The sequence below is a fragment of the Lepisma saccharinum genome, chromosome 1 (assembly GCF_977018435.1).
Source record: "Lepisma saccharinum chromosome 1, izLepSacc3.1, whole genome shotgun sequence".
Taxonomy (NCBI): domain Eukaryota; kingdom Metazoa; phylum Arthropoda; class Insecta; order Zygentoma; family Lepismatidae; genus Lepisma; species Lepisma saccharinum.
The window spans coordinates 47,132,859-47,160,278 of record NC_139229.1 but is presented as its reverse complement, the minus strand read 5'-3'; the positions used below and the strand labels follow the sequence as shown (position 1 = coordinate 47,160,278).

At 36.4% G+C, this 27,420-nt stretch overlaps 1 protein-coding gene across 2 annotated transcripts in view; it reads right to left on the bottom strand.

Moving 5' to 3' along the window:
• Window positions 1-27,420, bottom strand: part of Dhc98D (Dynein heavy chain at 89D) — a 519,777-nt gene that overhangs the window by 360,064 nt on the left and 132,293 nt on the right. For both annotated transcript variants that reach the window (XM_083131330.1, XM_083131320.1), the window contains 2 exons: window positions 10,308-10,466; window positions 7,247-7,483 (listed from right to left, as the gene is read on the bottom strand). In XM_083131330.1, coding sequence (XP_082987456.1) covers window positions 7,247-7,483; window positions 10,308-10,466 — 396 coding nt within the window. The remainder of the gene's footprint in view (window positions 1-7,246; window positions 7,484-10,307; window positions 10,467-27,420) is intronic.

The following is a 27,420-nucleotide window of genomic DNA, read 5'->3' as shown; positions in this document are numbered from 1 at the left end:
ATTCTTATGTGGTTGCATATATTTGGAAAAAGTATGTTATGAAACATACATAGTTTTATTAGTATGTGAATATGAAACATACAGTTTAGCAAAATAACTTTATTGTGTACATGTAACATCTGATACGAAGAGTTATCTTGAATACTTTCACTATGACAGTATCAGTATATGTTTTAGTTTGGATATTGTCGATGGAGTAAGGTCAGTGGTTACATAGCTTGACATGTTGAGTCATGAATATAGTTCTGTTTCAATGCTGAAATCAATCGATCACATATGCAAACCCTAAAGTTGAAAAATATTATCAAAGATTCTTTGTTTAAAGAAAAGAATTACACTTTACTTTGTTCTGTGTGAACATAAAGTATAACTTAGTGGCCTAAGGATAGGTTCACATGCTTCCGATATCATGTGAAGTAAAGACATGTCGACTTCGAAGTGTTAAAAGGGGATGTTGAAGAAACCGAAGACAGGTTTCATCCAAACACAGAAAAGTCTCGGAGCATCAAGCCTTAAAAGGTTCAATATAATAATTTGGAATTTAATATTGTTTATCTCAGATTGCACGGTGATGGTAGGGAGAGTAGTTAGAACGCTCACACCCGATGGTAACCTGTTGTCTAGGTAAAGTAGGGGAATATTAATAAAGGGGTTCATGCATATTTATTCACTTTGTTTAGCAGCCTGATTCTTCTGTTGGAATACACTGTTAGCAATAAAGGTGCGGTAATTTGGGCACACGTGTTAACATTTGACCACATGTAAGCTGACAACTTATTATGATTTTATACCCATCAGACTTTCAAGCTTTTTAATTTTAACAAAGATTGATTTGCCATACATCCTGAAATATGGTTGCAGGATAATTTAATCTATACTTACCATCCACAGAGTGAAGAAACTCTAAGGGTTGGTTGGTTGGGAGTTTCTTATTGACTGAGTGTCAAGGGTGGTACATAAGACCTCAGTTCTTTACTTTTTTAATTATTCATATATTAATTTTGGCATGAAATTGATTATGCTAACACGTTTATTTTGTTGGTTTGAAAGACAAAAGATACTGCTTCATTTCACAACCATACCCATGAGAGTTGGTTGGTTGAGTTCTTCTCTTACTGTTGGTTAAGGTGGTACTGTGAGTCACTGTACTTTATGCATAATTTTTCTATTGTCGGCTGTTAATGTCAAAATTTTGTCACTTTTCGTGCTTCTTTTCTTGAGTCAGAAACATTAGTTCAGATATGAAGTCTTCTTCTGTAGAGTTTGCTTTAAGTTGATCTTCATGATCCAATATCGGTCCTCATTCATATTTCTTGATCCTTAGTTGTGTTGAACGGTGGAAAAATTTAATATAACAAATATTCTTTGTTATGTGTATTTTAGAGTGCAAAAAATGTATAATATAATGTGATGGCATGTGCATAATAATTTTGAATGCTAAGATTTAGCTTTGGCTTGAAAAATATTTACTAGAGCACAAAGATTCCAAGAATTGAATCGTAGGCTCAAATAGGAATGAACTTGACAAAGAGCAAAGTGATTCACGTGTTGATCCAAGCTTCAGTCAAGTAGTTGTTTCCTTTAAAAATGCTAGAATGCATTATGGCTCCAAAATGTGTTCACAAAGGGCTGAATAGTAAGTTCGAGCCGTGATGCTGCGAGTTCAGGAACAACAATTATTTATGATTTATAATTTTTGTGCGCACATCATAATTTATACATTTCTTGCATGAATTCATTTGTGATGTAAAAAATCTTATATTCAGCACTCCGTAAATCTGAGGATGTTTGCTTCTTGATGCAGAGACTTAGATTTTTGTCTTGTTAGCTGATCTTACCAGATAAATGGATGAATTCCCAATGGGAAACTTAGTTGGATCAGAGGTTACTTACTCTACATGTAGAAAATTATTATTAATATATTTTTTGGCTAAATAAAGATTAATATAGAAATTATTCTCTCAGGTTGGTTGAGAATGAAGTTCTGAATGGTGCTTCATGGGTTGACACTAAATAATAATGTTAGGTAGGTACATTGTTTATGTAAAAATGGTTCATGTGGTACTTTACTAGATAATAAGTGTTGGTATGTCGAACTTGAATTTCATTTTTTCAATATTATTATGTACTAAAAATTCATTATGCATAGTTGCAATGTATTGGTTCATGATGAACAAGTTCTTGTTGTATTGTTGGAAAACAAATATTCAGTTATACTCAATTGATTATAATGCTAAACATGTAAACAGTTTGTAAATATAGAGGCATTATATTAATTATTATATGTTTAGAAGTCTCAGTAGTGCTCAATTCTGTTGTGGGTTTGTCCCTTGTTGAGTGCCAGTATGACAATAAAAATAATACATTGTCATAACAACATATGAAAATAGTTAGGCTAAGTCCAAAGTTCCACATTTGTGCAATATTTATAATAATTTAGTCATATGATTACTCAAAATTTATTCATATAATGCAATTAAATGTCTGAAATTATTATTTAAATTAATTTTATTAAATATGATGTTTAAAAAAGCCAATTTGTATATAATGACAAAATTATCAAATTGTGCAATATGTTGAATTCATATTCATAACAGTTATTTTTGACTGACAAAATGAAAAACAAATATTTTAAATCATATGTGTTCTTTCAGACAAGAAAGATATGATACATTCAAATTTATAATTAAATTTATTGAAATGATGTACATTTGCATTGGCATCAAGGTTTATATACAAAGGTCAACTCTTTAAAATTGTTCAATGTATAATATGATGTCATACTTGGTATTTTGTATCAACACTCAAAAAATGGTAATTGTAATCATTAGATAAGTATATTGTGATATACATAGTAAAATAGCTGTAACAGAGCAAATATGTACATTTACTACACAAACATTCAAGCTGTTAAGCACTTATGGACAAAAATATAAAACAAAAACAATTGAAGATAACTCATACTAAAAAATCTGGCTTGAACTAGTTGCTCTAATACTAGTGGTCTGTGACTTTAAAAAAGGGATCTGAAGATGGAAAAAAGATAAGTACAGATTTAGCAATATGGAATGGTGATATATTTGTACAATAATTGTTGCTTTTAAAGCATTAAACTGGGCAATGTTATAATAACTTGGATGTTTAAGTTATATAGAAGCCTTTTATGACTCGAATTAACTTTGAATATGATATAATCTTATAAAGATTCGAAAGTTGTGGAATGACACTGATATGTATAATAGATGCCATGTTGAATTGGAAGCAGTGAATAGGTATCTGTTTTCATCTTCCTTAATGGGGCAGGCTTGTAAAGTTACAATTCCTCAAATGAGTGCTTTGAGGAAGGTCGCATAGAGTGACACTTATATGTTCTACGTTTGGTGGTGATTTGATCAGATGATGAATTTCGAAAACTGAAGCTCAGAATTGTAGATACAAAGACTTGCTTTATCCTGGAAGGAGATAACAAAGATATATTTTTTTATGTATAGCATTGATATCTTATAAATGTTCTTGTAAACATATTCATAATTTGATGCTGTTGTAATTTTTGTTATTTCTAGTTTTTATTTTTATTTTTATCAATATAATAATTATAAAGTTATCAGTATATGTAAATTTAAATTTCCTTTTCAATATAGCACCATAGCTACCTATTGTGCTGATACTGAGTTTGAATTATACTGACAAAGTCGTTATAAACAAACAAATCTTGTGTTAATTAAAAATAGTCATGTGAAGATAAATGCCTTACCATCAGTGGCGTAGCGTTATAGTACGCCCGTACGCCCGGCGTTCCCAGATTTAAAATTTCAAAAATGCTAAAATGCTGTGATTATAAAGTAAAACGTGACTAATTTCAAATATGTTTGACCTTCCTGGCATTATAATAGCTATTTTTCGCGATCCGCTTGCAACACTCCACTCTCAACACTCGTTGTAGCATCTCTTTTCAATGCCTTTCCCGGCCTGACGCCGAGCAGGTTCGGCGTACAGGACTCCTATATTCCTTGCTGCCTTTATGGAGGGAAAGCTTCCATTTCTACAGCACATGCGTAAATGGGCTCTCTTACGCTATCGTACGAGAGGTCTACCGTGATTGGTTCATGTGACCCTTCCTGCCTTCTGAAGCAGACGACAGCGGTAGCATTCCTACCCGGTTCTTCGCTCTCATGCAACTCGTGCTATGTGATGCTACAATACGCAATATTGACTGACGTAACTTTACCAATCTCAAATATACTGCTTCTTAATGGTCACTGCATTGTATGATTTATCGCACGAACAGCGATGTGCATTAGAAACTAAAAGATCAACACAGTTTTTGTGAAGTAAGTTGGTGAAGTCCTCGTGGTAGAAATTCAGCGTGTTGCTGCTCTACCACTTAACCCGCAAAACTATTAATTTTTTTTATTGTATTTTTTCGTTATTATCTAACTGCTTAATATTGTGTCAATGGAAATGTTTAGCATTCATTTGAAAACTCTTAACATCGAATGGTCTCTGGACAAACTTATTTTAAAATGTTTATCAGCATTCTCAAGATGTAATAAACGGTGGTCTGAATTACTAATCGGCACTGTTACGTCAGTAGAGTGTACGATATTTGGATCATGCACTCTGCTTTGCACAGTGCGCCAAGACGACAGAGGTCCCTGGTTCAAATCCCAGCGTGAGCACGGGTGTTCTTTGTCAGTGTCCCTTCATCAATATCATCACTCATATTCATATTTGCGATTAACCAAAAGTGGTAGAAAAGCGAAGTAAAATAAACCAAATCAATGAGTAGTTGGATCAACCACAACAATGACGTCTGCTGTTGTTCAAAGGCGCTTGTGATTCAGGTAGGTTTTCTAATGACTTGCGTCATGCAGAAAGGTATAAAACACCAGAGTTCAAAACATTTGTGGCATAGTGAGGCATCTAATTGTCTAGCTAAAACATGCATGGATGATGTTTTATTGAAAACCCAGCTGACTTCAGGCAAATAAACAATACCTGTGGCGACTAATACCATAAGTAAGTTATTAAGCAAGAAAGGGCCGACCCTTCCTTCGGACTTGGCGTTCCCACCCGAAATGTCCATGCTACGCCACTGCTTACCATGGCAAAAACAACACATGTAACTAAGCATTAAAATTTCCATACATACAAGCCCAGGTTGTAAATGGTAGCTCATCACATATGTGAACAAACATGCTAGAACATACGACCCATAAAGAATAATATTGGCTTTGGGTCCAGGTGTCAGAGCCTCCCCACACAGCACACAAGCTAGTGGCAAGTTGTCAAAGCATGCTTGATATCCCAAGCTGAATTCAAGCTTCATGGATGTGGTACTTAGCATGGGTGGCTGCATTTTTCCTTCCCCTCATTTAATATAACAATAGAGACACCCATTTAATATAACAATAGAAACACTCATTAAACATAAACAATAGTGACAAAATCAAATAAAACCTAAATACAGTAGAGTGAAGTGCAATGTGGACACGACATCATGGTGATGACAAAGCTGAAGTTTCTTGCAGTGGATGCTAGGCAGTGCCAAACATGTGTGAAGCCTCCCCAATCGCATAGTGGTAACATCGTCAGCTTGTAATCAAGGTGTTCCAGGTTCGATACCCGTTGGAGGCCCATGGCACAGTGATTCGGATCCCACTTTAAACTGTTAAGTCCAGTCCCGATTAGCCTTTCTGTGCATAAAGTGGACTTGAAACAATTCAATTCAATTCAAACATGAGTTTTCATGACACCAGTAAGGATATGTTTGATCATAATGAGTGAAAAACTGCATTTTAATATCCTTTGAAAGATGTGTGAACATTAAAGCTACAAGAAAGAGAAGACAATAAAGTGTGGTGAACAAAAGTGAATCTCCTATTGATTCCAGACTGTATAGCCAGGAGCTTAGTGTGGAAAAGAAAACTGTGACGCCATAAGAAACGATTGTGGTAGACTACTGTATGAAACAAACTGCCCTTTGTTGCTATCAATATAAGGAGAAAAATCAGTTTAGCTTGAACATGCAAGTTGGTTTGGTAGCCAGCATGTGGCTTACTTCAAGCACACTGTAAGTTTGCAGCTAGTTACGACAACTTTGGCAAACTTGCTACTGCCACTTCAATACTAGATAACTAGATAGCATGTAGCATGTTCATAGCTTGCCATGGGGAGCTTTCTTCAAGCTTCTTTACTTGACGTGCCAAGCTTGCCTCATGCTTCTAGCACGCTTTCTGTACTATCTGGAATATGACTAGCAAGAATGCAGATTCTGAGGTGTACCATGTGGGATTTTCAACTTCATAACTTCTGCAGTTATTTATTTACAGGGTCACTGCATAAGAACTCCCTGATTTCATATACATATGCATACACGGTAAAAAAAAATATAGTGTTCTCTCCAAGTTTCATGGAAAATTCTGTGGGAGTAGTGTAATACACTGGTTGGCCATAAGGTGACAGTTTATGAAAATGGTGGTGACATATAAGCTTCCTGTTCTCAAACAGGAACAAGACCATTTACAAGCACAGTTGTTTTATTACGTTTAGATTAACTCCAGTGGCTATGCAAGCTGTGTGTGAAAGGAAGAAAATAATAGTAACAGTGTTTTCAAAATCCATCCATTATGATTACTAGAGGCAAGCATATTTTGTTTTTGACGAAAACACGAAATGTGAAATAACACATTGTAATGTAAATTGTTCATGTTTCTGCAAGGTGTGAGGTGCATTTTCCCACCATTTTATCCTGGAAAAATGTGAAATGAACTGCAAAATGCAAAATAGACTCTTAAACACGAAATTTGGAGTTGATTTACAGACACGACATTTTCTGAAGTTAGAATTATCCTGAAAGATATGCAATTCACGTAAAATTAATTAATTCTGCTGTAAATATTTGAGAAGCAAAAATGGATCACTTTATACAAGAATAAACTTAATATTTTAGTAATGACATAAATGTGCTATTAGAAGGGATATGTTTATTTTGCATAGTGAGTGCAGTTCTTAAATCAAATTTGGGATTATATTCACATTTTCAAAACCAAAATGTAATTTTGCATACTGCTTTTTCACTGTTATAACAGCAAAATTTTATTTTATTTACCGCTTTTGAACCCAAAATTGACTATGTTTTTGTACCAAAATTTTGCTTCTTTATTTACAAAAAATATGTGCCTCTAATGATTACAAATTCATGTTTTCTACATAACAGAAGAAAGAACAAACAGAAATCACAAACCTCCAATAATTCCAATCCTCTTTCTAAATCCTGACCAACGGATCCTGGGCCATCACGTAGAAAGCGTATTGCAAATTTTTCACAAATTGTCCGGAAATCTGCAATTTCCACTCTTGTGATGTTTGAAAATCTCCGTCTGGGCTGCTTCAAGAAAGGGGTCTTCTCCAGGCAATATAACAGTAACTCTTCCCACTGCATCTGTACTAATTTCCCATTTTTCTTATGCTCCTCAGGTACCTGCAAAAGAAGCACACATATAATACTCATGAAAAATGGTTTAATCTATTAAATATTCTTGATATTCGGAAAGTATTCTCAACCATTCTCCAAATAAATGTGTTTTTTTGAGATTTCAATGCAAAATCAGGCTTCCAACCAGATAGAATAGTTTGTAAACTTTAGGTCCACAACTATTCTTGCAAGCCCCATCTCGATTTTTAACTTTCAAAACAGAAGATCCAGAAATCCCATATACAACCCTATACATCATATTTCAATGATTTGTTTAGACCACAACTATTAACAGCAACAGTGTAGGAGGTTCAACATAGAAAAATCACCTGATAAGACTGAAATATAATTAAAGAAAGTAGGGCAGAATAATAATACAATAGCTCCAGGGAAGTCAATTAAACCCTCTTCTAACCTTTCTAAAGTAGGAATGTCTAGATCATTAGTTGGCTCATCTAATAAAAGAATATCCGCTTGCTTAAGCATAAGATGCTTTCACCACCGGAAAGAGAGCTAATAGGCATATTTAATAAATCAGGGGAAAATAAAAATTGTTTACACCAACCATTTACATGGATCGATTGTCCTCGAAATAAAATATAGTCTCCTAATGGATGTTTAGTGTTGGAAAATGTTTGATTTGCTCACGTGTCATACCTTGTTATTTAAATTACCAAGCCAAAACCAATGCTTGTATATATAATAATAGGTAAATTACCCTCAGTCATCACACACGACAATGACAAATATTTTAATTTTCAATTTACTGCATAAGCTATTATTTAAATATTAAAAAAAAACCTCTGGATATTGACATAGTATATAATATTATAATATTGTATTTAGTTATTTCAGCCTACTTTCCTACATCTTTTGGGGTACTTTGCAATGATAAGGATGAATGATGAGCAGAAACCAGCCATGCCTTGATCAGGATTCAAACACTGTGTCTCTGCCTTTGCAGCACATTAACCAGACCACCTAATCATGAAGGCCAGAAGTAATAACATTATGAAAAACAATACTCTTGAGAAAGACAAACATGAATTAAATCAAAACATAAGCAAATGTTCCTTAGTGAAGACACATCTGGTCAGGTTGTTTCAATGTTGAAATTGATTTTAATGTGTGTTTTAACTCCGCTTAACTTTTAGCGAAGTTGTAACCTATATTTAAATACACTAAGTCGTAAATCCTTTTCGATTCCTGAGGGAAAATTATGATACTCTATGTGATAAAAAGTATCCAGACACACTGTGAAACGTGTGTTTATCATAGAGAGCAGCACAGTACTGCCATCTACTGCATGGAACACATGGTCAGCGATCTCAGTACTATGGTACGGTCTAAGGAACTCAAGGAACTTTCAACGTGGTTAGATGGTTGGGTGCCACTTGTGTAAGAAGTCTGTACGTGAGATTTCCACCCTCCGAAACATCCCTACGCCCACTGGATCTGTTATAGTGAAGTGGAGACATGAAGGGACGTGTACAACCTGAAAACGTGCAGGCCAACCTCCCATGTTGACCTTCAGAGACCGTCGAGTGTTGAAGAGAGTCATACAGTGTAATCATCCATCATCAGTATCACACAGGAATTCCAAACTTCAAGCACCATGACTGTTTGGCACGAGGTGCGGCAACTTGGTTTCCATGGCCAAGCAGTTGCACATAAGCCAAACATCACACAGGCAAATGCCAATCGCCACCACGGGTGGTACATGAAGCGTCGAAACTGGACCATAGAACAGTGAAAAACTCTTGTGTGGAGTGATGAATCATAGTACACAATGTGGTGATCCGATGTTAGGGTGTGGGTGTGGCGAATGTCTGGTGAAAGACATCTACCAGTCTGTATAGTGCTGACAGTGAAATTCGGGGGTGGCGGTGTTACAGTGTGGTCATGTCTCTCCTGTAGGCAGCTTGACTCCCTTCTTGCTTTATGTGGCAATGTCATGGCACAAGCTTACATTGACATTTTAACCGTTTCCATGCCGTCTACCATCGAAGACCAGTTCGGGGATGGTCATTGCATCTTTCAGCATGACTGACCACCTGTCCATACTGCAGGGATTGTGGGGGAGTGGTTTGACGACAACAACGTCCCATTTATAGACTGGCCTACTCAGAGTCCTGATTTGAATCCCATACAACATCTCTGGAATGTTTTGCAATGCTGACTTCGTGCTAGACCACACCGACCCACATCTATACCTCTTATCATTTCGGTGCTCTGCGAGGAATGGGCTGCCATTCCCCAGGAAACCTTCCGCCACCTGATTGAAAGTACACCTGGGAGAGTGAAGGCTGTCATAAAGGCTAAGGGTGGGTCAACACCATATTGACTGCCAGTGTTCCTGATGGAGGGTGGCCCAAACTTGTACTTTATTTTCAGGTGGGTGTCCGGATACTTCAGATCACATAGAGTACATGGGAAAAATTTTATCATTAAAAAAAGTTCAGCCACTACAAGAATTTTTTTTATTAATGTTTTCATGTGTATTATGAATGTGGTTGCACACAATATTTATGAAAAGCTTTCTTAGCTTGATTATAGAGGCATGCATATTTCGTTTCTTTTTACGAAAACACGAAATGTGTGGGGGGGGAAAACATACTGTAATGTTCATTTTTCATGTTTTTGAGAAAGGTGTGTGGTGCCTTTTCCTAAAATGTACATAAATGTACTATTAGAGGATAAATGTTTATTCTATGTAATAAGTGTAGTTTTTAAAATACAATTTAGGGTTATATTCACCAATTTAACACCAAAATGGCATTTTATATACATTTTATAAAAATTTCAAAGTGAAAACTAATATTCAACTTACTTCCAAGCCATAAAGTTCACAAGTGTAGATGCGTTCTTGAATATCACGATACATTAACTCACGACTTATTTTTTGCTTTTTAATATCACCCATGACTTGCAAAATGTCCTTCAATTGTTCAAGGTTACCAGGTGGCTGTTTGAGTTTGGTTCTCCATTCCTGTAAAGAAAAAAAGAAGAGTAGAATACCTTATTTATGTATGTATGATGTGCAGGGCTCGAAAAATTCTGGTCGCCAGGTGACCATGGCAACTAAAAATTTCAGCCTGGCGACTGTGCTGTAATATGTACAAAATTTTGATGATTCTAAGTTCAAATTGCAGTACAGCGTAAGTTAGCAAATTATTTTATTTCTAAATCAACGTTGTGAACATTCCAGAGAGTCGGTAATAATTTCTTACTCTTTGTCCCCTAACACCCCATTTCCTGTTTTCTCGAATGATTTAGCGATGTTTTGAATACTGTGATGCTCAGCTTCATATACAGAGTGTTTCAAAAGTTGCACAATCCAAACTTTGAAAATGTATATCATGAAAACCGTAAGATATATTTACACCGGGTTTTCTGCATTATAAAGTCTCATGCATTGAGATATTTTTCAATGCTTAAAATTATCAGTTTTCTCCATAAGGAAAATTTAGATAAATTAATAACTGGTGGAAGGCAGTGTTAAAATTTTTCCAGAAAAGCACTTTTCAATGAGAAAAATACATAAGAAATTATCGAAGGGTCATAATTAGATGTCTGATGACTGATGCCATGTTAATCTGTCATTTGCGACCAATATGGGTCATGTGCAACATTTGATGGATTTTATGGGTTGAGTGAAAAAGTGCAACTTTTGGGACATACATGGCAATGCTAGCAGGTCGAAATATTGTCAACAGACGCACATCACATGTGCCTAAGTATTGGCTATACATTTACGTGAAAAATCATAAACCAAGATTGTGTGCCGAAATTGGACTCTTGAGAGAATCCTAGTCTCCCTCTGTTTACACTGAATTCTCTTTGCTCCCCTTTCGACGCTACTATGTCTGTTCTTTTAATTGATTCAGCATGGCGTATTCTTTGGAGCAGTGCATGTGCATTGCTGAAGAGTATTTTACTACTCATTCTTACACTCATGTGAAGGAGGTTTTCCAAGAAAAATCCCCTGCTTCTGCTGTACCTCACAAAGCAACTGTTTTATGACTAGTCAAACACCAACAAATGATCCCACAAATTGTTAGGAGTTGGTATTATTATTGAAGATTACACACACAGGAGGAGATTTACTACGTAGAAATTTTCAGCGAAAAATGCAAGCTCGACCAGGACTCGAACCTGGGTCTCTGGCATACTGTACGATTTCTCTAACCACTGAGCTACTGAACCGGCCTGATTTCTCGCTGTCACTGTTTTACCTGTGTGGAATTGTCTCTGCCAGTGCTACCGCAACGGGATCTGTTGCCTTTGAAACACAGTAGACTTCGACATTGCCTGGTTCCTCCCAGCGTAGAGATGTTAATGCATTTTTCGCTGAAAATTTCTGTGTAGTACATTTCTTGAGTGTGCCTGATCTTCAATAATTAACATCTCTACACTGGGAGGAACCAGGCAATGTCCAAGTCTACTGTATTTCAAAGGCAACAGATCCCGTTGCAGTAGCACTGGCAGAGAAGATTCCACGCAGGTAAAACAGCGACAGCGAAAAATCAGGCAAGGCTGAAAATTTCTATTGTTGAAAATCAATTCTCAGATGTTTTCAGCAAATTAACAATATTTTTTTAAATAATGTAATTGCTTTTATTTGGATACATGCTAACATAAATTTATTAGCCCAGTGACAGCGTACATGATTAGTTTATTGCAGAAAACCTGGTGTAAATACCTCTTACGGTTTTCATGGTATACATTTTCAAAGTTTGGGTTGTGCGAATTTTGAAACACTTTGTAGTATGCACAATTACTAGTAGGTAGTTTCCTGGCGCCTGATTTTCAGAGCTGGCGCCTAGCATTGAAGAACATTTTTCGAGCAATGTGCATGTGTTTTTGATGGTGAAAAGCAACAAACAATTAAACTCATATAATGTGCAGTGCAATTCAGGTCCAAGAAATGACTTTTTCAGATGTACTGTTTATTGTTTAATGATTTGCTTTATTTTACTTCACTTTTTGTGCCACTTTTGGCTAATTATCGAAGATGGGGATGCGTGATGATGTGATAAATTGATGTATGGACAATCACAAACATCCATGCCCAGGCCAGGATTTGAACCCGGGACCCCTGGCATCATACCACGATGTGATAACCACACTGCCACCTAGCCCATCACTGTAAAATGACTTAAAAACCTAAATTGTAAAAACATAGGACTGAGCCAATATTCATATAAATGTATTGGTATTGACTGATTACAGTGATATCGGTATCAACAAGTATCGGTTGAAATTTAATTGTGATAGTGGACAATAGTTTTCTGGTATCAGTGCCACATGGGGTCAAGACAAAATGTAACATGACATTCTCAGAGTTTAAATCCTCGAAATTATTTGCAACAACATTGTGGAAAAAAATGGATATTGTGATTAACACTTTTCGGTCGGGAATCGGATGTGATGCGAGCCAGCCGTTCCAGTCACCAATCAGCTAGGATACGATCACCATATTTCCATAAAACTAACTAACTAACTCCCTAGTCTTCTTAAACCCGAAGGTTCATGGCTGCAGCAACACAGGCCTTCCATCTTTCCCTATCTTGAGCAAGTTCTATATACTCTTTTCCATCTCTACCGATTTCCCTTAGGTCCATCTCAACGTTGTCCCTCCATCTTCGTCTTGGCCTTCCTACAGGTCTCTTACCATCAGGTTTCCCAACAAGAATCCTGTAAACTCCTCTTTCCTCTCCCATTCGTGCCACATGGCCTGCCCACCTAAGTCTTCTTGATTTAATTATTCTAATAATATCTGGACATGAATACAAATTATGTAGTTCTAAATTATGTAACCTTCTCCACTCACCTGTTTCCTCATCCCTTTTAGGTCCAAAGATTTTCCTAAGGATTTTATTTTCAAATACTCTAAATGTATGTTCCTCTTTCAATGTAAGGGACCAAGTTTCACATCCATATAATACTACAGGCAAAATTACTGTTTTGTATATTTTAACTTTTAGTTTCTTAGATATTAAATGAGAAGACAAAAGTTTATGAAGAGAGAAGTAACATGCATTTCCTGAATTAAGCCTACTTTTTATTTCCTCTTTAATATAATTTTCATTTGTTAATATTACTCCTAAGTATTTGAATTTGGAAACTGGTTCAAACGAGTTGTTATCAATAATTAGATTTTGATTATTACCTAACACTTGGTTTCGGCCTGTAAGCATATATTTAGTTTTTTTTTTGTTAACTTCCAAACCGATCTCTTTAGCAGTTTTGAAAAATATTTTAGCATTATTCTTAATTGTAATCACATCATCCCCTAGTAAGTCTACATCATCTGCATATGCTAACAACTGAGTCACACCATTTAATTTTAGTCCTTCTTTATTTTCTTTTACCTTCCTAACAGCATATTCTAAGGCAAAATTAAAGAGCAATGGAGATAATGCATCTCCTTGTTTTAACCCATCATGAATTGTAAATTTGTCAGACATATTAATACCTACACGAATTTTACTTTCTGTTTCACTGGTGCATATTTTTATCATACTAACAAGCTTCTTAGGTATTCCAAACTCTAGTAATATATTATATAATTTATCTCTTTTGACCGAATCATATGCTTTTTTGAAATCAATGAATAGCTGATGGACATTTTGATTATATTCGCACTTTTTCTCAAGTGTCTGTCTGATGTGAAAAATTTGATCTGTAGTTGATCTGTTATGTTTAAATCCACATTGATAATCACCTATAATTTCATTAGCATATGGGGTTAGTCTTGTTAAAAGAATGATAGATAATATTTTATATGTTGTTGAGAGTAGAGAAATTCCACGGTAATTATTGCAGTTCATTTTATCACCTTTTTTAAACACAGGAACAATTATGGATTCTTTCCACTGTTGATGGATTTCTTCTTTATTCCATATTAAACAAATTAATTTATGAATTTGACATATTAATGAATTTCCACCATATTTAATTAACTCAGCTGGTATTAAATCAATGCCAGGTGCTTTGTTATTCTTTAGCCTTTTAATAGCATCTTTAACTTCAGTCAAGTTAGGTTCTGGAACTAAAGGTTCTGCTGTGTGGACTTCATTTACTTCTGATTTATCTCCTACATGGACATTTAAAAGGTCATTAAAGTAGTTCTTCCATCTATTTAGAATATCGCTTGGGTCAGCTAGAAAATAACCGTCTTTATCTTTTATCAAGTTTACTTTAGGTTGCCACCCCTTTCTAAACTCATTTACACCTTTATATAGATCTCTGATATTTTTATTTTTGCTGTTTGTTTCAATTTCGTTAATTTTGCTTTTCAAGTAATCTCTTTTTTTACTTCTAAACGTGCGGTTAACTTCTCGCTTTATTCTATTATAATTGTTTAGATTTGTATCATTAGAGTTATTTAACCACCTAAGTCTAGCCTGATTTCTTATTTCTATTAGATTATGACATTCATTATCAAACCATAGCTTACTTTTTCTTGGTTTATGGTATCCTATACTTTCTTTAGCTGCTGATTCTATTGCATTACGTATGTGCTCCCAATTCTTATTTACGTCTGTTTCATTTATATTTTCATCATCATTTAAATCCTGCAAAACATCAAATCTATTTGACAGTTTAATTTGGTAATCTTTCTTAATTCTTTCATCAGTAAACTTTCCTGTATCAAATTTTATAACTTTTAGATTTTGTTGCTTATGATTTATCACTGAGAGTCTTTCTCTTAATTTAGCAATTACTAAATAATGGTCACTGGCACAGTCAGCACCTCTATGTGTACGAACGTCAATTATACTAGTATGCCTTCTCTTATCAATGAGAATATGATCTATCTGATTATGAGTTTTACCATCTGGAGAAGACCAGGTATATTTATGGATATCTTTATGTTTAAAAGTGGTACTTTTCACAATTAAATGCTTTGAGGTTGCAAAAGTAATCAATCTTATACCATTATCATTACTTAATTCATGAAGACTTTCTTTACCAATCGTGGGTTTAAATGTCTCTTCTTTGCCAATCTGTGCATTACCGTCACCTAACAGAATTTTCATATCATACTGAGAAAATTTATCAAAGACTTGTTCTAACTCTGTATAAAAATCATCTTTAGTATTATCATCTTTATCTTCCGTTGGTGCATGTATGTTTATTAAAATAATTTTACACCACCTACCCTGTAAAACTGCATATGATATCCTATCATTAATAAATTCTACTGTTTTAAGAGCCGAGATAATTCTATTATTTATGAAAAAGCCTGTTCCAAAATTATGATTTTCAGTACCACCATAGAAAAAAGTATAATTTTTAGTTTTACAATTCCCTTCTCCTGGCCACCTAACTTCCTGGACAGCTACTACATCTAATTTATACCTAACTATCTCATTAACTGTACACTGAAATGCCCCAGGCCGGTAAAGGCTCAGAACATTCCAGGTGCCTAATTTAATATCTTTATTCCTAACGTAGATCTTATCCTTAGTCCAGGGACCTCCCAAAGTAGTCCCCACCCGGAGATCCGAACGGGGGACTATTTTACCTCCGGAATATTTTACCTTGGGAACATCCATGGCCTTATATTGCTGTTTCTTGACATTATTTTTACAGTGCAGAGTTGTCAGCTCTACGCCTAACCCCCAATATGAATGGAGGAACTACTACACAAGACAAACACAAACACATTAGACAGCACAATTACTACACAAGACGAACACAAACACATTTGACAGCACAACTACTACACAAGACACACACAAACACATCACAACTATAACACAATATAAACACAAACACACCACAACTACTACACAATATAAACATAAACAAACTACACACCACAACTACTACACAAGACAAACACAAACAAATTAGACAGCACAACTACTACGCAAGACAAAACAAACATACTAGACAGCACAACTACTACACAAACATACTAGACAGCACAACTACAACACAAGACACATACATACATATCACCGATATTACACAAGACAAACAGAAATACATTAGACAGCATAACTACTACATAAGATAAACACAAACACACTAGACAGCACAACTACTACTACTATGCTTAGGAGGAACGCGGTTTATAATTTTTTGGTAATGTTTTGTAGTTAGTAATCGGGAAAAGTAAGTTTGAAGGTGCGGAATAAAAATTTTATTTGAAAGAAACGAGAAATTCGTATCCAGGTTGGGCGCTGGATACTACTATCTTGTAGTAAGGATAGAAATTTCCCATGGATGTTAAATCTGGATTGTAATTTATGAAGAAGGAGATTATATATTTATTTTATCGAAGGCTTTTGAAATGTCCAAATATATAACGTCAAGCTGGGAATTATTTGAGATAGACTGAGTAGCATGTGAAAGTAATACCGATAGATTGGTCAAGCAAGAGCTGCCTGGAAGGAAACCATGTTGAGCAGTATTTATAGGGGAGATGTAAATTCTAGCAACCTGTCTTTAATTATTTTCTCACAGACAATGGAGAGAGGTGACAAAAGAGAGATCGGTCTGTACGAATTTGTGGAATTTTTGTCTCCAGATTTCTAGATAGGCACAATATTGGCACGTTTGAACAAGCCGGGAAACACACCTGTAGAAAAGCACTTATTAAGTAAGAGGCACACAGGGTGAGCCAAGGAGTCAATCATCATTATACATCATTATACAATGATAAAATAATACATTGAATTGATAGTGTGGAGTAAAGATAAGCAATAGGTCTTCAGTAGTTCATTGTGTGTGTATTGGGGGTGTTAGTTATGCACTATGTGAAATGTAAGTGCAGGTGCAATTATGAAGATATGTAGGTAAATGGTTAATGTAGTTATTGGGACAATAGTAAGTTCTGTAGTAGTTGTTCTGTAGTATGATGGCCAAATAATGTTATTCAATGGTGGAGGTAGTTTGTTCCATTCCCTAATCCCTGTAACAATTGTAACGATTGATAAATTTTGGTAAATTTCTTTATTATTTAAATTACTTTTCGATAGCCCTCGTATAAATTCTTTTGGAGTTTTAATCTTTTGAATGTACATTTTATCTTTGTTAAAAATTGTAACGCAGTTTCTGCCAAGGGAAAGAGAACGCGAAGCAAGTTGAAGCAGCATTATTTTTCTTTCTTAACAACAATGGGTTCTTTTTCGTTCGGCGCTGCGCGGGTTTGTAAATAAGTTTAGCTTGCATTGTGTTTTTCGATATGCCTTTTTGGAAGGGGTAATTGTTGAATGCTAAAAATAACTTTTCAGTTTGTCCAAATCTTTTGTTGGGGAACAGAATTGCGCAATCTCGCAAGTATAAATACAAGCCGTTTCGCTGGCAAAATAATCAGTAGTATAGCAGTAGATTCCGGAATCGTTAGGTGATTAAATCACTTGTCGAGGTCCAGGGCTGGGAGAATACGGGCGTTGTGTGGGGAGTGGCTGGTCAGCTCTCCCTTCCACAATGTCCGAGGTTTTCCGTAAGCCACCTTTCAGGATTTGTGCTGGTCAGCATAATCCTCAAAGGGGATTTAGCGGGCATATAAATAATTTAATTCATTTATAAACATTTAATCAGTAATTTAAAATTTTGTTTCATAAATTCTGTTGGAGTTGTCACTGGTCAGTGTGACTCCGATATAAATTCAAAGATATACATCCTTCTCGTCGAGTAATTTCTAAATCATTCTGAATTCTCCTGGTCAGGAGGTTCATTTAAATAAATTTGATTCTTTATTACATTAATCCGAGAGCATACCTCTGGTCAGAGGGTGTCTTTTAAATCTCATAGCTTATATAGTTTTCATGTCTGTTTAAAATCTGGGTATCCGGAATGTTAAGGAAAGTTTATTGGTTTCTCTTATTTAGGTTTATATTTGATGTATTTTAGAAACAGTTATAATAGGTGACCGGTCGAGTATATGTTTCTATAGAAATTCGTTTATGTAAAAGTCTATTGTTTTGCTTTTGCAATGTGAGTAGCCAAAAAGGGTAGACATAGAGTCCCCTGTTATGTTAAGGAATTCTACGTGGACATTTGTAATTTGTGGCCGAGATATGGCTTTGATATTGGGTAGAGAAAGGCTCCCCTTATATTTTGTTATGAATGTTATTAGAGGTTGGCCCTGAAGATGGCAGTATACCTCATGAGTTCTAGAGAACATAATGCAGATGTGAAAATATGACAAAAGCACGAATAGGAATTTACGGATAGAAGTTATGCAAATTTTTCTTTTGTTTTGTTTCCAAGAAATTTTGTCGACCATTACTGAATAATTTGTCACCTGTTTATTGAAACCAACTTACAGCTGTGTTAGTTCTATGATGGGATATGGACATGTTATATAAGAGAGAGTTCTCTTTGTTTTATATTTACTCAATAGATAGTTTTGACTATGTTATATGGAAGTCTTATTGATCTAAATTTTATCTTTTGGCATGGTTGTAGTTTTCTTTTGATCAGAAGTTTGTATATTTTTCTTTTATCCTAACTATGTTTGGATTCGTAAATAAACTTGTAGTCGTTAATAGGTATTTCATTATAGTAAATTTTGTTCATAAGTACAAATTAACTGGCATCCTTTTGGTTTGGTGAGGTGTCCCGCCGTCACTGGTCAGTGAGGCGGAGGCTTTATCAATCCATAAGACGTCAGTTTCGATTATGCTGATTTCGCTCGCGACTCGCATGCGTATCCTCACTGGTCAGTGGGATGCGGGTGCGATCACGATGGAAGTTTAAGCATGAGAATGGTTACCTTATTTTGGAGTTCTTAGATAAGTAAGCATAAATTATTACTTTTATTATTATTATTCAAAAAGCAGACCCTTACCCGAACCTTGAGATGCGGACTCTCATGACCCGCAGAAACTGAGAATTAGTCGTGGCATATATTATAACAGAAAGATAATTGATAGGCAGCGACGCCCGGTCTTGGACTTTCGAGGGGTCCGAGTCGGTGTGTCGTGTGCTAGGCAACGTAGGCAACCAAGCTTAACTTTGCACAATGAATGTCTTGTTACAAGTGGCGGTTTTATGTTTGGAGATTTTTAGATTATGTTTCTTATAGATATCATGTTCGACCGATGTTCTACGAGAACAGATTTTGGCATCACTATTCTACAGCTCTTTGTATTCATTACATGCGTGTGGAAATTGTGTGAATGTGGTCCCTCGAAATCTACAAGGAAAGTAGCAATCCATCTATAAAATAATAATAATAAAAAATTAAAACATTGGTTCCAAAAATATGGTGGTGACGTGTTAAATTCCCTGATCTCTCTTCCCCATAGGAAAAATACCGTGTTTTCCCGTCCCTTTAAAAAAAAGTCTCAAGTACTGTCCACAGAAATGGACAGGTAATTTATTCTATACATATTTTACGTAAATTACACGTAATATACTACAAAATTATCTCGGTGTAGTTTTTTTTTACGTCTCGCTGTGTACAAGGGTAAATAAATATGTAGAGTCGACTTACTTTCGGAACATCTCCAGCGGACTGCGTGAGTCTATCTAGTGAGCCTAGTGGGCATGTAGAACCTGAGTAAGGGACTTAGCGATAGGTTCTGGGTTGAGAAGACGTCAGCGGCTCGCTTGGTTAACTGGCTGCTTCGAGAGTTGTCACTCGTTCCGAAGCTTCAAATGCATAACTGACAAAGATGTTACGGAAATAATCTCCCTCTAACTGTGAAGTTATTAATGTAAGGGTGTATAGAAATCAATGGTATAAGAAACCTTTGTAATTATACATTTGACTCGTCCCATATAATTCTACTTATTGTACTATGTATGATATAGGTAGTGGATGGAATAAATCAGTCAATCACATCGCACTCGTAATGTAAACTCTACACGCCTAAATTTCAGATGCTAAAGCCTGTTGATTTCTTCCCCCAGGAGCACCAATTTAAGTGTGTAATTCTTGCTTTCATTTACGAGGAATGCAACTTCCTCCGCTAATAATACCATAGCCTAATGTCGTCACACTGCTTGTACGTACTACGTACATTTTTACATGCCAAGTATGTTGAACTGAAGATACTTTCACACTCGCTATGATAGCTATCGCTACGGTAGCTACATGAGTGAGGCAACTGAAATTTTGTAGGCAGAAAGAAAGGTTTTAAACACAATTCTTAATTTTCAGATTTTCAAAATTTGTCAAAAAAACCTGTTCTTATCAATTTTGAGAAACAAGCTTTTATTGGTATTGGGTAGTCCTACAAATACAATATTGGTCTTGTTTTGAAGCTCTTTGTATTTGTTTTTAAATCCATTATCATTGTCAATTCACATTGCGAAACCGATTTTATACAGATTTTTATTCAACGGAATAAAGATGCATGTGGAAGGTGGTAACACCACTAGCACTGACTCGCAGCGACAGTCCGCAGTTTCCACGGTTCAACCTAAGGGTTCAACGGACATCGCTGCCTGCACCATATTAAAATTTCATCACGATCGGACCACCCGCTTTTATTTATAGAATTTCAAAGAGAGCGATTGCAAAACTCGAAAAAAGCGGCACTATTTTGTCCTCACAACGATAAAAAATAAAAGGCATACTCGAAAATAAATTGGTTAGCATAGATTAATGTAGAATTGAATAAGCTAAATTTTGATGTAAATCGTTTTTGTGTAGGTCTAGAGGAGAAGGTCTAAATATGGGCGAAGGTTTAAATATGGGTTTTGGAGTTATCAGCACTCCCGGGTGCTGCAGCCTCAGCCTGACGAGGCTATGTTAACTGGTTATCTGTCAAGGACAAAGGTTGCGGCGCCAATTCGCAAGAGAAAGTGGTGGTTAGTTTCGGCCTTGGACGCTGTTATAGAATTGCGACCTCCGAAAACTTATTGCAGGTATGTTTTAAGTCAGCGTTTTCTGAAGTCTCATCTGCTTTGTATGGGTTATGATATTAGCGGTACATAAAACAAATGTGAACTTTTATAATGCCATGATTTGTTTGTTAAATATGTACTACAGAGAGCGAAAATAAATTGAAGAAGAAAAATAGCACGATGGTCTAAATATGGGCTATGACATGAGGTCTAATGCTGAGATCACATTTTCAACAAATATTTGGATGTTTTTCTTAATTTCGATTTTTTCCATTCCGCGTGATTTTTAAAACAACAGATTATTCATAAATATGAATTTTATAATGTTTTAGCGATAAATTACTGTTTTTTATTTTAATTGCTTTTTGTGATATTGCCACTAGTAGCCCATATTTAGACCACAATTTTGAAATACATCATTTTACCATATTTTGGAAATTGCTTTTTTTAAAAAAAAAATTGAGACCTTTTATACTTTAACATGCTATTACATTTAAGTATATATTTCATAGATATGCATTTTAAAGGCAGGTGCTTGATATATTAAATTTTTTCCTCCAAAAATGACAAAATAAAAAGGGGGGGGGCATATTTACACCTTTCCCTCTACTGGTTAATTTCTATTTGGAGTCCAAACTCGAGTATCTATAATTTTTAATCCGACAGTAGAAACAAACATGATGACTAATATAGCATATTCATTACACCCCAACACTCATAGGATTTCCCGTGAACCACCGACGAAATTTGACAGCGTGTAGAGACAAGGCCGTCCGCAGGATATTTCTCAGGGGAGGGGACGCAGCAGTGCTTAAAGTGGGGGAAACATGGAGTGATGCTTTCCCCAGTCAAGAGAATTCTCACGAATCAACCCAAACACGTAATTTTCATATGTTTTCACGCTACACTTTCACCATTTTAATTTCAGTGGCGCAACAAAAGGGGTGTCAGAGGAAACCTTGTCCAAAACCTTGGACGGAAGCCAATTCTATAAGGGGTCAAACATTGATGCAAAAAAAAAAAACAACACAAGATTAGCAGGACAAAAGGATACTCAAGATGGAATTAGTATTCACGTATTTCTTGAATTTTTCTTCCAGACGGCGAAAGGCACCTGCGTGGGGGGCACAGAGAGGCAATTGCCCCCTCGATTTCAAATGTTATACAAATAAAAATATATTTATTAAATTTTCTTACTCGTTTCGCTCGCAATATCTGCTTCTCTTACAGTTTCATCAAGTTCAGAGCCGTTGCTAGGAGATGGCGGGAATCGGCCCTGAGAGCAGAACAATCTAAATGAAAAACATTGTAAAAGAGATTGCCATGATGACCCGTGAAATTATTTTCACCCTATGAAATCATGTTTCCAGTTTGCAAAAATTTGGATCTAAAAATTTTCTAACCCGCTTCTCTTGCTATATGGTTATTTTTTGTAATGTATTGTAAATTACCAGAGAGAGAAGTAAGACCAACTATGTACTTCAGACTGTTGCTGCTAAACAGTTTGGGAGACAATTTATATCACTCTTGCTGTTGGTTGTTATGATGCTGATGAATGGATTATGTAATGTATTTAAATAACATGTTATATATATCTATGTATTAAAGAAACTTTGAATACCTACACAATTTAGTGTTAACATGTTCCATATGTATTTTCTTATTTTACGTCGCTCCATGTTGCATTATGTGTAAAACATATGTTGTAATTCTGTCATGCTTTTTTGTCTAAAAAATACAGTCCGTGTGCTTGTTTTCTATTATTAGCTAATGTAAAATTGAACGCGTTGAAAAAATATTTCAAATCGTTTGTTCACAAATGCTTTAGCACCGACTTCTACGACCCCCTTTTTGTCATAATAATAACGGATTGATTGATTGATTTAGTTTATTTTACTTCGCGTTTTGTGCCTCTTGGCTAATTTGCGAAACTGTACCTCTAAATGTACAGTTGAAAGAGAAGCAGCTGGAACAAGTAAGCAGATACACTAGGAACAGTCATAACGGCAGATGGAAGAAGAAGTGAATAATAGGGTACAAAAGGCAAACCAAGTGCACTATCAACTCACCAACACATTAATTGGTAAAAAGGAAATAAGTGAACAAACGAAGATGATGATTTACAAGACAATCTACATTCCCACATTGCTGTATGGAACAGAAAGCTTGACATAATTACCAAAACAGAATAGCAGATTTCAAGCAGCGGAAAGCAGTAGAAAAGACTAGAAGAGATAGGATTAGAAATACCACCGTTAGAGATCAGTTACAGCAAAAACCACTATTGGAAACAATAGAGAGAAAGGAACTACAATGGTTTGGACATGTGACAAGAATGGAGGAGGATCGCAAAGCCTATGTGATGGAGGTCAGACCAAAAGGCAAGAATGGAAGAGGACGACCAAGAGTTCAATGGAAAGAATATGTGGAAAAGATAGTAAAGAAGAAAGGGAAATCAATGCCGGAAGTCCGAAAACTAGTCTTGGACCGAAAAGTGTGCAGGAAGTGGATGATGAAGCCCGAAGCTTAATGGCAGAAGGAGATGGAAAAGACGAAGAATTAGAAATAAGTAAGTAACTCGTTGTGTCAAGTAGATCATGCATATGACCAAAGAGAGAAATAAGACAGAATCAGGCATGTATCTAGAAATACAGCGTGTCCACAAAGTCCTGCCACCATTACAATGAAAAATATCTCCTAAACTATATGAGACGAAGACATGCGGCCCCCTGCAACGCGTTCTACAGCCCTCAAAGTTTTAATAAGTAGTGGTATTTTATTATTATTTTTTTTTTTGTTTTTTTTTGTTTTTTTGGAGATCATGTTGTGAACGACAATGACGACAGCACAGGTTGTAACGAACCCGTCTCGTCACAATTTGTACGAGTCGCACCTCTATTTTTGTGACCTTTCTGATAAAAATATGTAATAAGAAATGTATCAATTTAAAAACAGGTTACACCTCTAATTTGGGTAAACTAACTTAATATTTAATGTAAGAATATACTTTTAATAGTTTATATTTCTTCCACTTGCTTACGCTAGCGTCGCCGACCCAATATAAAGGCGAGAGCGGGGCTAGCATCTGAGTTTGACTCCGTCTGCGGACGAGAGAAGTAGGGCTCTGCCTACGGGCAAGAGGTAAACTCCTCCTAACAGGAGAGAGAAAAAGATATCCCACTCCACCTTATGGTGAGAGAAATTTACTCCACTTTAGTGTGAGAGGACCCACTCCGCTTTCGGGCGAGAGATATTTAGGTAACCAGACCTTTTCCTTTCATAAAACCCCGTCATCTCGACGTTGGGGATGGTATATTGCGAAACCCCATCTCCTCGATGCTGGGAAATTCGCTTCTTAGAATGTATTCCTTAGTTTTTGGCCTGTTATTCCTACATGTAAACAAAAAGCCGTTTCCAAGGTTACACTAATCTTTCTCTTTTAGATGCTTTGTTTATAAACCCTTTGTGATTGTTTTCTAACAAGAGTACTAGGTATCATATACAAAGTTGTATGGGTTTCTTTAAGGGTTAAAAGTTTTTATAGTTCAACTACAAAAGGCCGTAACTATATAGAGAGGCCCAAATATGAATATATATATATATATATATATATATATATATATATATATATATATATATATCTGTATCTGTGAAACTATAAGTTGGATGTATAAAACTACTGTAAAAGGGTCTAAGTTCGTTTCTTGCTTAAGTTTGTGATGAAATAAACCTTTATATGTTTTAGTTAATTTTGAGTTGTCAATTAACTTAACTGGTCAACTACGTCATAGCCCTCTAAGTGCAACATACACCCGAACCCTGAGTGTAAATAGAAACTCATGCCACCGCTGGAGAAAAAGGTTAGCATTATGGGTAGACTTGTAACACTTAGCTAACTAAGCTATTGGTCCTTTCTTTCCTCCCTCGAGAAGGACACCGTTACAAGTTATTTGGCATCCCAACGTGGGGCTCGATAATGCAAACGTGGGGCCCGATAATGCAAACGTGGGGCCCGAAAGAGAAAACTGTTGGAGCCCCAAAGATAAATAACAGGAATGTTGCAACATTTTTGGCACCCAATGTGAAGGCTCGAAGGTGAAACCGAGTTATTTGTCTACATGAACGAGCAAGTTTCTTCAAATTAAATTTGGGGCTCACCCCGATAGTGTAAAACCAGTGTTAACACTAAAGAAAGAGAAAGAGGGAAACACCGTGAAATATATCCAAGCAGAAACCTAGAAGTTTGATACTAATTCGGGAAATGAATATTAAGTTGACCATTTTCAGAAGACGAACTATTGCTATAATGTGTTACCAACTCCATTTAGAAAGAGTAACTTATAGAAAAGAACAGAACTTCTAAAAGTAAATGTTATTGAACGAAGATCCCGAAGAAAGTGTTGTGGGACGGCGAAGGTACAAGGAAGAATGTCTTTATGTAGGACTTGAGTTTATATAGTGGTTAAAGTACCTCTTCCTTCGAGTGCAGTAAATTTAGTTGCCCGAACCTTATGTGATTATCGTTACACACGCTTGGAGAGAATTCTATTTCTCGTCACCAGAGAGCATCTTATGCTGGTTGGGTAAAGGCTTACATTATTTCGTTGTTTTCTTTATAACATGCACAGTGCATGTTTATGCTTATTTATCAAAAATACAAAAAATACCTAATTTTTCAAAAAATATTGTAATGTGTAAATTATAAAAATGTAACATCTAATTGAATTATCTATTAGAACAGAATCTAAGCTTTCATTTGATATATAATACATTGTGATACCATTAATAGTGTACTTTTCTCTATTTTTAAAAAAATGCCCTAAAACGTCCGTCCACAGGTAAAAGACACGTGAAAACCGTCAGACCGGAAAGTGTTAAATAATTATTCCGTGTGAAATTGTGAATATTTTAAAGTAAAACTCTGGTCGATTGCTGTGGAATAATTCCAATGGAAACTTGTGTATTAAAATATATATATATACACGAGGGTGAATGAAATATGAACGAGCCTTGATTGGCTAAGCGTCGGAATGGGTAGCAGGGTGTGATTGGGTATGTGCGGCCGGTAGGTGGGGCTGTCGTGAGTCAGGAATCAGAACAGCCGGCATGTCGCATGCTTCGTTTAGTAGCTCTCACGATGAGTGAGCAGAGTGTGCCAGTGTCTGTTGCGTCAAACCGGCCGAAATTTACCGGAGACTGCAGGCCCAGTTTGGGAATGGTACCCTCTCGTGGGCAAGAGTGAAGATGTGGTGTAAGGAATTCCAGCAAGGCCGTGAACGTGTTCAAATGAAGTGCACCCCCGTCGTCCTCGCACCAGTGTGACGAATGACAACATGGCTCGTGTTCGTGAGCTTGTCGAACAGGATCGCCGAGTCACTGTGAAGCAAATTGCGGCAGAACTTGGTGTGAGCTATGGAAGTGTCCAATCAATCATCACAAAGCACTTGGGCTTCCGCAAAATCACAGCTCGGTGGGTTCCCATGTTGCTCAAAAAGATGACCGAGTTTGCATTGCTCGCCAGCTTCACACTTGTTTTGACGTGGAAGGGGAAGCATTTTTGCATTGCATCGTTACCTGTGACGAGACATGGGTGCATCATTACACCCCAGCATTCAAGCATGCCAGCATGGAGTGGAGGAGGAAAGGCGAAGGAAACCCCGCGAAGGCCAAAGTTCGGTTGTCTGCGGGGAAGGTGTTGGCCACGGTGTTTTGGGACTGGAGGGGGGGATCCTACTGGTGGATTTCTTACACAAACGTCGGACCATCAACGCACCCTACTACTGCGGCCTCCTGGATCAAGTTAAGGTGCAGTATCGACGCAAACGGCGAGGCTGTCCCATCCGCCAGGTCTTGTTCCTCCACGACAACGCCAGACCCCATACAGCAGGTGTTACGTGGCAGAAACTGGTGGAAATGCACTGGGAACCGCTTCCGCATCCACCGTACAGCCCAGACCTTTCACCATGTGATTCTCACCTGTTCGGACCCCTCAAAGAAGCACTTGGGGGAGAGATATTTGCGACCAACGATCAGGTGGAAACCTTTGTGCGCAACTGGTTGGCTACCCGCCCAGCTTCATTCTACGAGAACGGCATCAAGAACCTACCACAACGTTGGGAAAAATG